Raw genomic sequence first — 13,906 nt, 5'->3', positions numbered from 1 at the left:
GTTATCCTCATTCTGTTTTTATTTCCACAGTATGTTCCTCCAGATCTCTGCGTCTGCAATTTTGTGCTGGAACAGTCCCTCTCTGTGAGAGCCCTACAGGAAATGCTTGCCAACACAGGTGAAAATGGCAGCGAAGGGGTGAGTACCTGATTTATGTCCTAGGTAGGGATTGGGACACACCACAGCCCAAAAGTGCATACTTCATTTCATTCCTCCAGGTTCAAAACAGGAAACCTTAGGATCCTTGAGCTGATCCATATAGAGATATTAAATCTTTCTCTCTCTGTTTAATTCTTGTTACTGAGCAACCCTAAACCTGCTTCCTTTGGGTTAACCAAATTCCACCAGAAAATGGAAGAGATCACTGTTGATGCTGCACAAGCAGGACATAGGACCTTGAACCTACTCCCCTTTCCTAACCCATAATCCACCAGGAAATGTGAGGAGGGCATTGAGATGGAGGCTGCCTGTTAGGCCGTTCTTTTCTCTTGGAAAACTCTCATCAGAGATTTATGACTGCCCCCAGTGAAGTACAACTATGTTATAGCAGTTTGGTGAGGATTTCCAGTAGAATTCAGTCTTTGACTCCCAGGACTCCACAATTTCACTCATGATGAGAAAATGTAGAGTGGTCTTGAGTTTCTGTTGTTAGTAGAATGGTCCTAAGTATTAAACTGAGGGGTTATGCTCCATAGCTCCCATGTCAGAAAGTCTTTAACCAGGGACTTTAGAATAATTTTGACTCTTTCTTTCCCAAATGACCGCATCTATTTATATCCATTTATCATCAGGTATTTTAATTCTATGGCCTGAATATCTCAAATCCAAACATCTCTCTTGATCCCCCTTAGATACCATACTAGATGACTATCCTCTGTCTTCTGGGTTACAGCAGTAGCTTACTAACTGCTTTGTTTCCTTCTATACTTATCCACCTCTGCCGCCATTTTTTTTTCCAGCTATTATAATGTTCTTTCCAAAATGCAGATCTAATCATCATACTTCCCTGTTCTAAAACCCTTTGTCTTCCCATTACCTTGAGAAAAATTCCAAATTCCTTAACTAGACATAAAACCCTTCGGGATTTGTGAGCCCTGCTCAGCTTTCCTGCCCTATCTCTCACCACTTCCCCCCCAGGACACTCAGTGTTCAGCCATACTGAATTCCTTTCACTTCCTCAAACATGACAGTGCTGTTTTGCCTCTGTTCATGTGAGTCAGCTATTCCCTCCATTTAGAACAGCTTCCTCCTCCTGTCTTCCTCTGTGTAATCTCTACTTCTCCTTCATGGAACCAGTTTAAATACCAGATCTACTGAGAAGCCTTTGTTGACTCTGCAAGTCTGGGATAGGTGTCCTTGCTTGAGCAAACGTCAATAAATAGGTCTCCTCATTCTGTACTATAATTGCAAGTCTAATTTTTTGCATCCTATACTGGGGAGTAAACTGCATGTAGGTAGGAACAATTTGTAATACCTAGCACAATTTATTCTCACTTGACTCAGATGAACTCATACATAATAAAGAAATGTCTCATTTATGGTAGAAGAGATGATGACCATGGACTTAAGGGAACCAGTATTTACATGTAGGTCATCTTCCAGCTCATAGTGTGATCTTACTCAAGATTTATTATCTCTTGGGTCCATAGTGTTCTCACCTATAACATTAGAATGTTTAATTAGTTTTCTAGGGCCCTTAACAACAAACAGTGTTTGTAATTCTTCGCTCTTTTGGTTTAAAATAATATGCTTTTGTCAGCCGCCTGAGAATAGCTTTGTTCTGTACTATAGAGCATTAACACAGGTGAGTTTTTGTTCACTGAAGTCTGTGTCTGCTTCCCCCTCACATTAACCTCAGTACCAATGCTTTCCTCCATAGGCATATACCCTTCAGCTCAAACAAATCTATTTTTAATTCTTCATTCTTTTTCCAAAACTAACAACTCATCATTTATAGACCTCTTTGGTGAGGGGGAGCTGGTTGATTTGGAATATTAGCACTTTCAGTTTCAAGCAAGAGCAGCTAGACTCTGCCTGCTTATGGCTCAAGGATAGAAATTGGGAAGGTAGAGAGAAGCTATGTTAACTGGAGAACTATCTCTTGGGCATTCTCTTACCCTGTTTTGCTCAAAAAGTGTATTTGAAAGGACTTCGTTTTCATTTAGCTTGAGTGGTTCAGGAAGTTCTGTACGTGACAAAGTAAATTCAGAAGTTCTGGTTGTAATCCTTGCTCTTCTTAATTGCCATGCACTTTAAATAATAGGCTTAACTTGGTTTGTCTTAAATAAGAATATATAGCAATTCATTTTCCAAAGAGAATGTGAAGACCAACTTGTAAGAGTGAGTACATAGTTTGGAACATAAAAATAAGACCTACTTTAAATACCAGCCATGTTGTAGAAGTTTATTCAATATAATTATATATTTTAGGGCCCATCTTTAATTTGCCATATTTAAAAACCAGTACATTAAATCTTATTGGGGGATTCATTCTCTTTGAAAACTTGAGTCCAAAATAAATGATCTGTGACATTCTTATTAAATATTCATTGGATAACAGTAATCATCATGTTGGGTCAGACTCAAATTTCCCATGTGTCATGTTGCCTTTTTGTGCTATTTTACCAAAAATAATAGTTCCAATCTTGACATGTATCATCATCATCATCGTCATCGACTAGGGATCTTAGAGCTAGGAGGAAGGGACTTGGAAGGAGAGCCGGAGTCTTTTGAAATTATTAAGATGTTATTTGTTGGTGGTTCTATTAACTAGTCACCTGGCTAGCAGCTTCAGCTACACTGTAACCCTCTTGGAATACTCTCACAGTTCCATCTGGGCTCTCAATCTTTACTATGAGAAATAATATTTTTATATAACCTCTTGAGTCTGTTTTGCTTTCCTGAAGTGATTTCTGTGCACATTTACCATTAGTATTTAATTTGATTTTAGACGATAATATTCAGCAGAGAAGAAAAAGAGGGGTGAAAAAAGGAAGTGAGTTAACATGACAGACCATAATGATACTCTGGGAAGCCTGGGGATGTTTGAGTGGGATGACGCTTCCTTTGTATGCCAATCCATTCTGTTTGGAAATAGGCATTTACTGCTTTTAAATAGATATTACTTTCACTAATGATCATGACTGCCACCAAATGGGATGTCTTGAAGAGTGTAATTTTTCATTCTAGCCATAAATTGGTCCTCATGTGGCGTGTCTGTTCACTGCTTTGCAGCAACCGAGCATGTTTAAAAAATGACTTCAGTTGTTGGTTTATTCACATGATCCGTGTACAGAAGTCTTTTTGCAAGGATTTACAGTTCTGCAGCAATTCCCCTTGCTAACAGAAACAAAGGTGTCCAGCTTTGTTTAACAACAGATTTGTTCTTGAACTGTCCTTAGCTATAGCAACTAGCTTGTGGGACCAAGCTTTACATTGAAAAGGAGAAAAAACGAGGCCAAGAACGTGTGGTGGCCCTCCAGAGTCCACCCTAGCTGAATTCATCTTTGGGTCAATTTGACACTGATTAAATCCTATATGGTTTTATTCTGGAGAAAATTACCAAGAGATAGATGTTTGGCACTGTGGCCAATTAAATGGCTGAAGTTTGAAGTAAAACCCCTGCATACAAATACTAAAATATTTTCACATTTTTGATTGACTGGACCTACAGTATGTGAAATACCCAGCCGCTTTTGGCAGGACGTGGCACTTTAAAAGAGATGTCAGCGTGTCCCCTCAGAGCCTTCAATCCCACCATCCCTTAGAAATGACTTTGAAGAGAGAGCAAGCAGCATTGGTTGTGAGAAAAGCTCCATCTTTAGAGCCAGGCAGATGGGCTTTCAGTCTGAGCTATATGCATCAGGGGACTTCTGGGGCAAATTATTTTTCCTTTCTGTACCTTATTTTCCAAATCTTCAATATGCAACCTACCTCATGGTGTTGGGTAGAAATTAAATGATAGAAGTCTCTACATGTGCCGAAAATATATACTGGTTCCTCTTCATCTCAGCTCCACTCCCTCCTTTCATATTCAAATGCCTCACAGGAAGGAGAAGTCCATGCTATATGACCAGGTGCACAGAACTCCAAATGGGTTTTGACGTGAATGGGCATAATGCTTCTAAAAATGAAAGGCCTTGATTAACACAATTACCAGCTGTACTCCTTCTGATAAGGGCTCTGGTTTTCTCTAAAACTTGACTTAATCATTGTTAGACTTCTACCACTTAAAAAAAAATACCCATATAAAATGCATTAATGCTATGATTGCCCTGTTAATATTATACTTTACATAAGATGGAAGAACATGTAACATGAACACCTAAGATCATGCTTCCCTCTCATTGCTAGAATGTCTAGAATGCTAATGCACAATCAGCCTTTTAACCTTGATTGGGAAATGTGACCTGGAAAGTTATTACTTCCATAGGAACTTTTCTCACAGTTAACCTCCCTGAGAGGTAGCTCTTTAATTTCCCATATTACTTATGTGATAGTCCCAACTACTAACCCTCAAAGGAGCATCAGGCTCCTTTTATTCGCCCCTGGCTTTGGGGGGGGCGGGTACTACACGCAACACAGCTGCGAGAGAAATGCACACGTGTGGCCTACAGCGCAGTTGCCATGTCTGAGGAGGATGAGCCTGCGCCTTCTGAGAATCTAGAGATTGTCTCCTGGCACCAGGTGACCTTAGAATGGGCAGTAAGACTTAATCTCACGTTATGCTGTATTCATGTAAAGGTCATTAAAGTACATGTCATGAGGTATTTACCTTGTAGTCAAGTTCAGGACGTTGATCCATTTTATAAAGTTACAGAAATGTGGCAACATTATTTAAAAAGAATCTGCGAAAGATACATCTACCCTGAGACTAGTCGGTAGTGAACAAATCAAAACAGGTGCTGCTGAGAGTTAGAAGCCCCTGGACTAAAGTCTGAACTCTAGCTGTGCCCAGAGGTAGAGATCTTGTATGAACTCATCCAGAATGAAGAAAGCTAATAGGATCCTTACTTCTTTATTCCTTAGCCCCGAATTCCCACCATTTCTAGATTGTAGGAGAGACGGGATACCCCATTGTCCAGATTTAGCCCCTCAATCTGAGGTTTTTGCCTTCCTTTCTTAGTTGTCAGCAAATAGCCAGAATGAGAATTTATTTTGGTATGTGTATGGAAAGGGAACAAGACTGATGGAGGAACTGCATACACAGTTCTAGATAAACCTCATCCCCATTGACATTTTTTGAAAGACTACACTTTTTTAAAAGAGAAATCATTTAATGAATCAAATCTAACAGTAGGCATTAGCTACACCTTTAGAATAGTACATAAGATTTCCTTTAGAGAAAAACTGCAAAGTCACTTCTGCATGTATTATGATATAAGTCCTAGGACCTGCCCATATATGCCCTAAAGCCAGGGTAGCCAGGATACGCCGAAATAGCCCCATTAGGTGTTCAAGTCCGAACTTTCTTTGCCCTCGTTGGTAAAAGCCACTGCCTCGGGCTCCCCAGGCATCTCCTCAGCACTGGCACTTGGGAGCCCACCCCCAACACGGTACAAATGCCTGTCAGGTGGTTCATCCTGGGGATATTACCCCCTGCCTAGCTCCTAATTAGAGCAGGGTGCCACGGCATTAAATTTTTACTTGACTTGGCCCTGCTTTTTCTTTTGAAGTGGAGAAAAATAGCATTCCGATTTTGGATGCTTCCCTTTCTATTTTAACTTATAGCCAGTTGTCCATACCTGCTACAAAAATAATATTTTTGTATTTAAAAAATAATTAAATCTATTGGGTGAAATAATTCTTACATGTAAAAGCTTGGAGGAGGTTATATGTCAAAAACTACCCTTTAAACTCTGTCCTGAGTTCACTCAGATTGGCTCATCAGAGGCAACCTGTTTGAGGGATGAGCCTGGGAGGCAGATGGTTTAGGTATAGTCCTGGCACTGCCCATTGGAGGTCTGATGGTGCCAAATCTCCTACCTTCTCTGGGCTTTGGTTTCACCATCTCTAAATACTGACCCCACTTAGATGCAAAAGAACTTTTTCCTGTGTGAAGGTTCCATGCACCAAGTTAAAAAGGAAAAGCATTGCTACCTTCTTCTGGTGTGTAGCCCATCACTGATTAGCTGTGGAAATGGTAGCCTATCTGTGTTAGCCACTATTCTTGAGACCCTGGCTCCCATAATTTTAGGTAGAGTTGAATCAATGTGTTTATTCTCTTTCTCCCTTGACGTGGACAAAGAATTTCCCAAACTCTGTCTAAGATGGAGTGATGACTATATAATTTTAATTTTTTTTTGAGACCTGAATCCTCTATAAATTTTCTTGTACAAGAATATGGGATGTATTGGATATATTCTGTAGCTTTGACAGAACTTCTTCAAAAAGCCAGGAATCATTTTCAGAAATTAAATAATCATGAGAAGCCTCCAAACTAAGGTTTTTAGTATGTTTTTGCACAGACCAAATTGTCATTAAACATATATCCCCTTTCGTCCTCCCTTCTTTTCCCCTTCTTACAGTTCTCTCGCATGTTATGCTATGATTTTAGGATTTTATGCTGATAATAATGGATTTTAATGTTTCTCTGATAAGCTGACATTTATGAAAATACATGCAAATAACTCCTAATTCATTTTTGAGCTGGCCTTTTGATAACCTAGCCAATTAAGATATGCCATCTGGAAGACCTTAGTTCATGGTAAGAAAGTACCTCTTTGGTTTAAAAAAAAAAAATCGAAATGATTGTTTGCAGTATTTCTGAGAAAAAAGAAATTCCAAGTTTGCCTGATGTGGATACTGACCATTTTCTTCGGGTGGATTTTCTTATGTAAATATAATTATGAAAAAGTACTGCACACAAATTTAGGCAATAGCATGCTGCTTGCTTGTTTCTTGATGACATCAGCACTGTACGGGGGTTGGGGGGAAGTAAAAGCAAACTTTTACATCTAATGCCACTGCTAACTTCTAGCTAAAATAACCACCTACTCACCAGGTGGGAAATCCACCCCCTTCATTCTCATTGGGGTTTTTTTTCCCCCCTACAGTAAGCACCAGTAGATTCCTCAAATTACTTGAAAGCTTTCAGCAAGACCTGCGTCCACTAAAATATCCATTTACTGTTTTGTTTTTGATTTTTGCTAGCTCAGTGACCTATCGGAATGGGTATGTTATTCACTCCTTTAATATACATGTACTTTGCATGGACAACTGACCAGCTTATCTGTAATGAACTGGGCTTCTCATGTGTGAGTGTTCAAGGCAATTTGCATTCTTCGTGCCTCTGCAATGAAAAAAAAAAAATCCATGCACCACACACTTCAATCTCATGGAATTAGACGTGGCTGCACACTTAAAAATTCGTTGCCAGGCAGCTTGTTGAAACTACTGCTCTCCAATTAGGAGAATGGCTCTCCTGTGGAGTCATTTTTTCCCGTTAAGACACTGAAAGTTGTTTTTTGGAGTTTTTTTTTTATTCTGCATGTGGTCTGGAAGGCCTGTGGCCATGGGTTTGAACTTGTTAAAACGACGGAAGTGTGCAGCCTTGCCTTCACACCAGTTTCTCAGCGCTTCCGCCCTCTCCTGGTGCCATCATGGGGTTCCAGCCCTGCTGTTCCGTAGGGCTGGAATTCATCATCAAAATGGAAAAAGCTAGTTAGTCTCCCTTTCTCATCTGACATCCCCAAAATGAACCAGCAGAAGAACAAAATGTTACTTGCAACCATTAAGAAAAACCATGAAGGTTAACTAGCTTTTTACATTTCTTCATATCCCAAGTAGAAGCATTTTCAAGTGAAAGAACCCATTGAATGAATTTTTAAAGCCCCTGATGATCCAGCCCTCCCTCCCCCCCATACAGTGTTTCAGCTTTAGTGGAATTGCCTTTTCTTTGGGGAAATGGTTTCATTCTGAGTAGGGTGCCTCATATTTAAAATCGATATGGCTTTGTGATTCTGGTGTTGTTTTGCAAATGTGATAACATTTAGCCTTGCTAATGTTACACAAACCCTGGAGTTCTTTCCTTTCTTGCTGTTGACCTTCAATGCTCTGTTAGTCTAGTCTTGTCCTAATGACCTCAGTCATCCTAGAAAGCTTGGGCTTCTTCCCTATGGCTGGACTAAAGGCAGTTCCTTGTGCTGTGTTTTGTTTTGACATTTTAACTGCAAAAAATGTAAACATTTTTATTAAAGTTTCTTAGAGGAATGAGGAGGGATTGGGGCATCTAAGCTTTCTTGAGCCCAAGCTGTGTTAGGTAAATAGTTGCATTCTTAGGGGGGTATACTGATGAGAGACTTCGCTGAATTAAAAAAAAAAACAACTGTTTTGTTGGGGGGCACAGGCACAGAGATGGGTTGTAAAGATGGATTTCAGTGGCATTTTTAGGAATGTGTTTTAATTCTAAATTCTAACCTATTTGAATTTAGGTGAGATCTTTTGTGTTAAAACCCTTGCTTACCTTTTAAAAATGAAGCACATTTGGAATTCAAGAAATCCTGGGAGAATAGAAACCTTTCAGTTTATTTATTAGACGTTTCCTTTGATCGTGTAATTTACTTTTTAACAGCTGCCAGCGTTTAAATTATATATTTGTGGGGAGAATTGAATGAACTAGAAAAAAACTCCAACTTATTTCCATTTCATGAAAGTTTAATGAAGGCACCTATGTGGATATTCTGGTGAACAAAAATTGACTTGGTGCAAAAGAAATCCTGATCTCAACTGGCATGTCAATCCTCAGGGGAGTAAAAACCCTGCGACTAGTATCCCAGCCCTACGATTACTATTATGTGGTTTTAGAATGGAAGAACCTGGAATTTTGACCAGGTGGAATCAGTGGAAAAAGGAAGCAAGAATAAGAGCAAGAAGATTCAGGGGGCCCTTGGGGCAAAAAGACCTCAGAGGTCTGGGATGGCGGAATGATTCTGTTTTTACTTGTGTTTCCTGTGCCTATCCTTAGGCTGGTGCTGAGGGGGAGAGGGGAAGGTGCCTAGAAGTTGCTCTCGTGGGAGAAGGGATAGTGCCTGGCTTGGGGGGGTAGGGGGAGTTCTGGCCTATGCACTGCCACTCTCTGTCCCCTGTTGTGCCCATCCATCAGCAAATGTGGCCTCTGACCTACATCAGTGGCTCCTAGACATCTTCAGACGCTGTCCTGGGACCCCTGTCTGCCTAGGAATAAGGATTTGCAAGTCATCAGGAAAATAATTACAATATAAAATTGTATCATTAAGCTAATTTCATTAATGGAAAAGTCTAACTTTTTAAATTTTTTTTCTTAAAAGATTTATTAGAGAGAGAGAGAGCATGCACACACGTGCAGGGGAAGGGGCAAAGGGAGAGGGAGAGGAGAATCTCAAGCAGACTCCCTGCCAAACACAGAGCCCATTGCAGGGCTAGATTAGAGGACACTGAGATGACGACCTGAGCCGAAACCCAGAGTCCGAGGCTCAGCCGACTGAGCCACCCAAGCACTACCCTACCTTTTTTTATTTTCTAGGATTATGTCTTTTTTACAATTTTTATAGTCTAATGGTTATCAGGTTAGTTTATTTATTGGTTGGTTTATTTATGGAAATTATAGTGATAGCGTAGGTGATAGCTTCCTTCTTTCTATTTAAAAAATGCCCTTACTGGGCAAAACGTGAAATTGGCAACTATGTTGATGATCACTTTGCTCCTGATGTTGAAACTGCAGCGGCTTTGGAACTTTGTAGCCCATAAGGCCTATTCTTACAAACTCCACATTCTAAGCAGTTTCCCCCGACCACCAGACGTGTTTTGGCTTAAAAGCCGTTGCTTCACAAAAGTTGTTCTGCTGAAACCCAGAGAGGGAGTCAGTGTCCTTGTTGGTGGACTTATTCACCCCTTCCTTGGTGGGGCACTCCAGGTCTTATCTCTGTTGCAAGTGGGATGCATTTGGAGTTTCTAGGCCCCAATTGTACATCTTTTTCGTTATCGAGAGAAAAGTGGACCTGGCAGGTTAGTAGGAATAGCCTGCTGCTGTGTATTAATGACTTGCGGTTGGAGGCTGGGTTCCCTGCTGCCATTTCTCAGTTGCTCGGCTGCCTTTATGAGGTGGGTGGAGGATGGTGGGCAGGAGAATAGAGACGTCGTTCTAAAAGAATGCATGAAGGGCTGTTCCCATGTCCGTGTGGCCAGCACCACACCGGTTTTAGCTGAAGAACAGCCTTTGGGGATTGGCTTGAAAAGGTGCTTTCTCTTCCCTAGTCCCCTGAGTCCTGCTGTCTGGGCAGGGGGCCGGGCGCCGGCGGGGGCGGGGGGAGGGGTACCAGTGATGGAAACTCATGGCAAAGACTATTCCTGGAAGCACCTCTTTTCCTGTCTTGGGTGAGATATTAGAAAGGTAAGTTGAATGCAGTACCTTAAAAAAACAACAATTAGAAAATAAATAATTATTTAGATATATACACATTAAGTTTATGACTTGGTCTTAGGGATTTCCAGAAATATTGCTGGGGTACAAAAAGCTTCAAGTTCTGTCTTCTCAGTGGGTACCGGTAACTGAATTGTAATAACTGAGGCACCTTGAGTCAGTCTGGCGGAGAACCGTGACACTGACTTTCTCAAACCGAATGTAGTGTTTGTGGTTCAGGGGCAAGAGAAGCAAGCATTTTGCCCCAGTAGTCTACAGAACTGTCTCCCCATGATAGGACCCTGGCAACTTTATGTCCTTCCCTCTCGGGGTTTTCCTGTGCCAGCTTGGGAAAGGGACATTTTTGCAAACCCTTGTCCAATTTTAGGATTCATACACATTTTGGAAATAAAGACCTGACATGGTGGTATAATATCTCCAACTCCTATTCTTTCAGCCTTGAAATGGATCCAATAGCTTGTTTCTAGAGATTTCCAGTAATGGGGGAAAGGGAGGGTGAATATTTAACAAGATGCATTTCAGGATCTCTTGCTCTGCTCAGGGATTGCCTTTTTTGACTCCCACACCCCATCCAGGCAGCCCCCCACCCCAGGGTGGTACAAAGGGCCTGGGGGCAAGTCTAAATAGCAGGAACTACAATTCTCTGACCTCAGGCAGTGGATCTGGGTCACCAGGAGGATGAGCAACTGCCGTTTCCCTGTTTCCTATTCCTTCCTGGCAGCAAATCCCTGATTTATGAGCTGCACTGATTTCTCTCAAAGTGAGTGAGGGAGACGGTAGGATGGCAGTACTCCTCTCGAGAATGCGGTCTCGGCTTGACCTGTTTATATGAACTCCAGTTCCTGGTCTTATAACCCCAGTCCTTACCTGTAGCACATATCCCTCATAAACTCCTTGCTGTCTCTCTCCCCAGGTGGAGCTACCTAGGCCGTGGTTGCTTCACCTCTAACATTACTTACTTCATTTGCAGTTTTTTATTCCATTGTATTAGCTTGAGCTGCTCCCACGGCAACCAGGAGCCGTAAGTTCACTCTGCTGAATTCTGGTCCTGACAGGTCCAGTTTCAACTGATCTCCTTTCACCTAATGTTTTGTGCTCACAGGAATTATAAAATATTCCTCAGGTCTGCCGGTCTCTTTCCCTCGTTTGTCTGTCTGTCCCTAAGCACTCATTGACGTGTGCACTTTTTAAAATATGTATTTTCATTTTAATTTTGTTAATGGACCTTGGTGTTTTTCTTTCTTGTGAATAACAGACATCACTCAGCATTTTCCCACATATGCGCTTGTCTTTCCAAATGTATCCTTTGTATAAGAGGAATCTATTTGTATCTGTCCTTTTTTTGATTTATTTTCCCCTGTAGTGATCTACTAAAGTATCATTCCAACAGAAGAAAAAGTTTATTTTAATTTCTTATATTAAACCGTGTTAAACTCCAATCTCTTGGGGCGCCTGGGTGGCTCAGTCATTAAGTGTCTGCCTTCAGCTCAGGTCATGGTCCCAGGTGCTGGGATTGAGCCCCGCATCCACTTCCCTGCTCGGCGGGAAGCCTGCTTCTCCCTCTGCCCCTCCCCCAGCTTGTGTTCCCTCTCTCGCTGTGTCTCTCTCTGTCAAATAAATAAATAAAAATCTTTAATAATAAATTTAAAAAAAAGAAGCTCCAATCTCTTCTTCTGAAGAGTGATGTCGAAATTGCTGTATCTTGAGAAGCGTGCCAAAATAATCAAGACATTTCCATATTCGACATTTATCTATGTCTCATCCCGTAAGAGCTACTTTCATTTGTTTTCAGATTCTAGCACAGAATGCAGGTATATATAACCCCAAATGATCCTGTTTTTAACAAATGTGCATGTGTCTAGCCCTCCAAACCAAAAGACTTTTATATCTATAAGATCTACTCTAAACGCTCTCACTTGATCTGGGAAAGGAATCTTGGGCTGAATCCACCTTTTCCCCACACATCCCTTTGGGTTCCTGAGCAGGGACAGGTGAGACAACACCCTAGCCCCAATGTCCCCAGCCTCCTTGAAGCTAGGGCCACCTGGCTCCAGAAAGTCGTTTGTAGCCCTTGAGATCTTGCCAGCATTCTGTCCCAGATAGAGTTCTTACAATTTTCAGACTGGATTTAAAAAAAAAAAAGTAAGCCCCATGGTAGTTCACCAATAAGGGACAATGGGGGTCACCATGGTAACAAATTGGTGGCGAGAGCCAAACACATTATCCAGAGTTCTCCCACCTGCTAAATAGCCTCTCTAATCTACGTCCTTGTTTTATAATCTGGTGATTGAAAAATAACATCAATATAGGACGATCATAAATTGAACTGAGAAGACTTTAAGACTATTGGAAACTGGACTGTAGATTACAGTGACCTTTCCCACACTGTGTCACCCCATTCCTTGCTTTAGTATTATTTTAGACTCACGTCTCTTTCCAAATACCCTGCATATTCCAAAATACAGTCATCGTTTTCTCTGTGATGCCCAGATCCCTTCTGCTTGGTCAGAGGGAGTGCATGGTAGCCTCCTGAAAGTTACTGCTGATGTCTTTGAGAGCATCCTTGCTCCAGTGTGGCAACAAGGCAGCCCAGACCCATCTCAATTCTTCTGTCGCAAACATGAACTTGAACAACTCTGGTTCCATTCCATGGAGAACAAGTCAGAGACGAACCTCTGGTGTTAGGGATGCATATCCCATAGCCTCCACCATGGCTAGTGAGGGAAATATTAGCATGATACCAAAGGAGAGATTACTTCAAGCACCTTAGTGATACTTTATTTTTATGAAGAACATAAAGATCACAATGTTACCTCCAATATAATTCCAGTCTCATTCAGTGTTTCCTGCCTTTATGTGAGCCCTTATTAAGCTGTTTCTGTTTCTCTGCAAGGTAACAGATTTCCTGGGTCTGTAGCTATATGGTACGGTGCCCTGCTTTCTCCATTTATTTAAAAAGCACCTTTGGCATACCTACTGTATGACATTTTCATCTTCTGGTTTCATGGCACCATTCTGTAGCGTGTTAAGGAAGCCCTTCCTTAGAAAGATCTTTCTTGATTCTTCAAGCTGTATAAACAATTGTAGATGAATATTGATTAGTAGGCAGTAATAGGTTACCAGGAATTTTTGTAGCTGCCTTGCTAAAGCCTGTCTGTTCCTCGGGCTCTCCCTCTCACTTTGGACTGACTCTCTTAGATAACCTGTTACCATCTTCTGGTTTCTGGGGATCATTAGTCAGCAGCAGTCTCTCCAAGAGTAATAAACAGAGATCAGCTACAGTGTTCTTTTTTTTTTTAAGTGTTGTTGAAATAAAATTGACATACAATACTTGTGTAAGTTTCAAGTATGCAGCATAATGACTTGACATACATATATTGTAACATTGTTACCACAGCAAGTTTAGTAAATAACCACCATCTTATGTAGTCACAAAAAAATTTTTTTCCTTGCGATGAGAACTTTTAGGATGTACTCTTAGCAACTTTCAAATATACCATATAGCAG

At 41.1% G+C, this 13,906-nt stretch overlaps 1 protein-coding gene across 1 annotated transcript in view; it reads left to right on the top strand.

Annotated features, from left to right (window-relative positions):
* Nucleotides 1-13,906, top strand: part of RYR3 (ryanodine receptor 3) — a 518,087-nt gene that overhangs the window by 191,345 nt on the left and 312,836 nt on the right. The window contains exon 3 of the mRNA XM_073877464.1: nucleotides 31-138. Within this exon, the coding sequence (XP_073733565.1) occupies nucleotides 31-138 (108 nt within the window). The remainder of the gene's footprint in view (nucleotides 1-30; nucleotides 139-13,906) is intronic.

Source organism: Callorhinus ursinus, unplaced genomic scaffold (assembly GCF_003265705.2).
Source record: "Callorhinus ursinus isolate GAN/ISIS: 27379988/994484 unplaced genomic scaffold, GSC_fseal_2.0 scaffold25, whole genome shotgun sequence".
Classification (NCBI taxonomy): Eukaryota; Metazoa; Chordata; class Mammalia; order Carnivora; family Otariidae; genus Callorhinus; species Callorhinus ursinus.
Note: the sequence above shows the minus strand (reverse complement) of the source record. Positions and strands in the feature narration are given on the sequence as shown.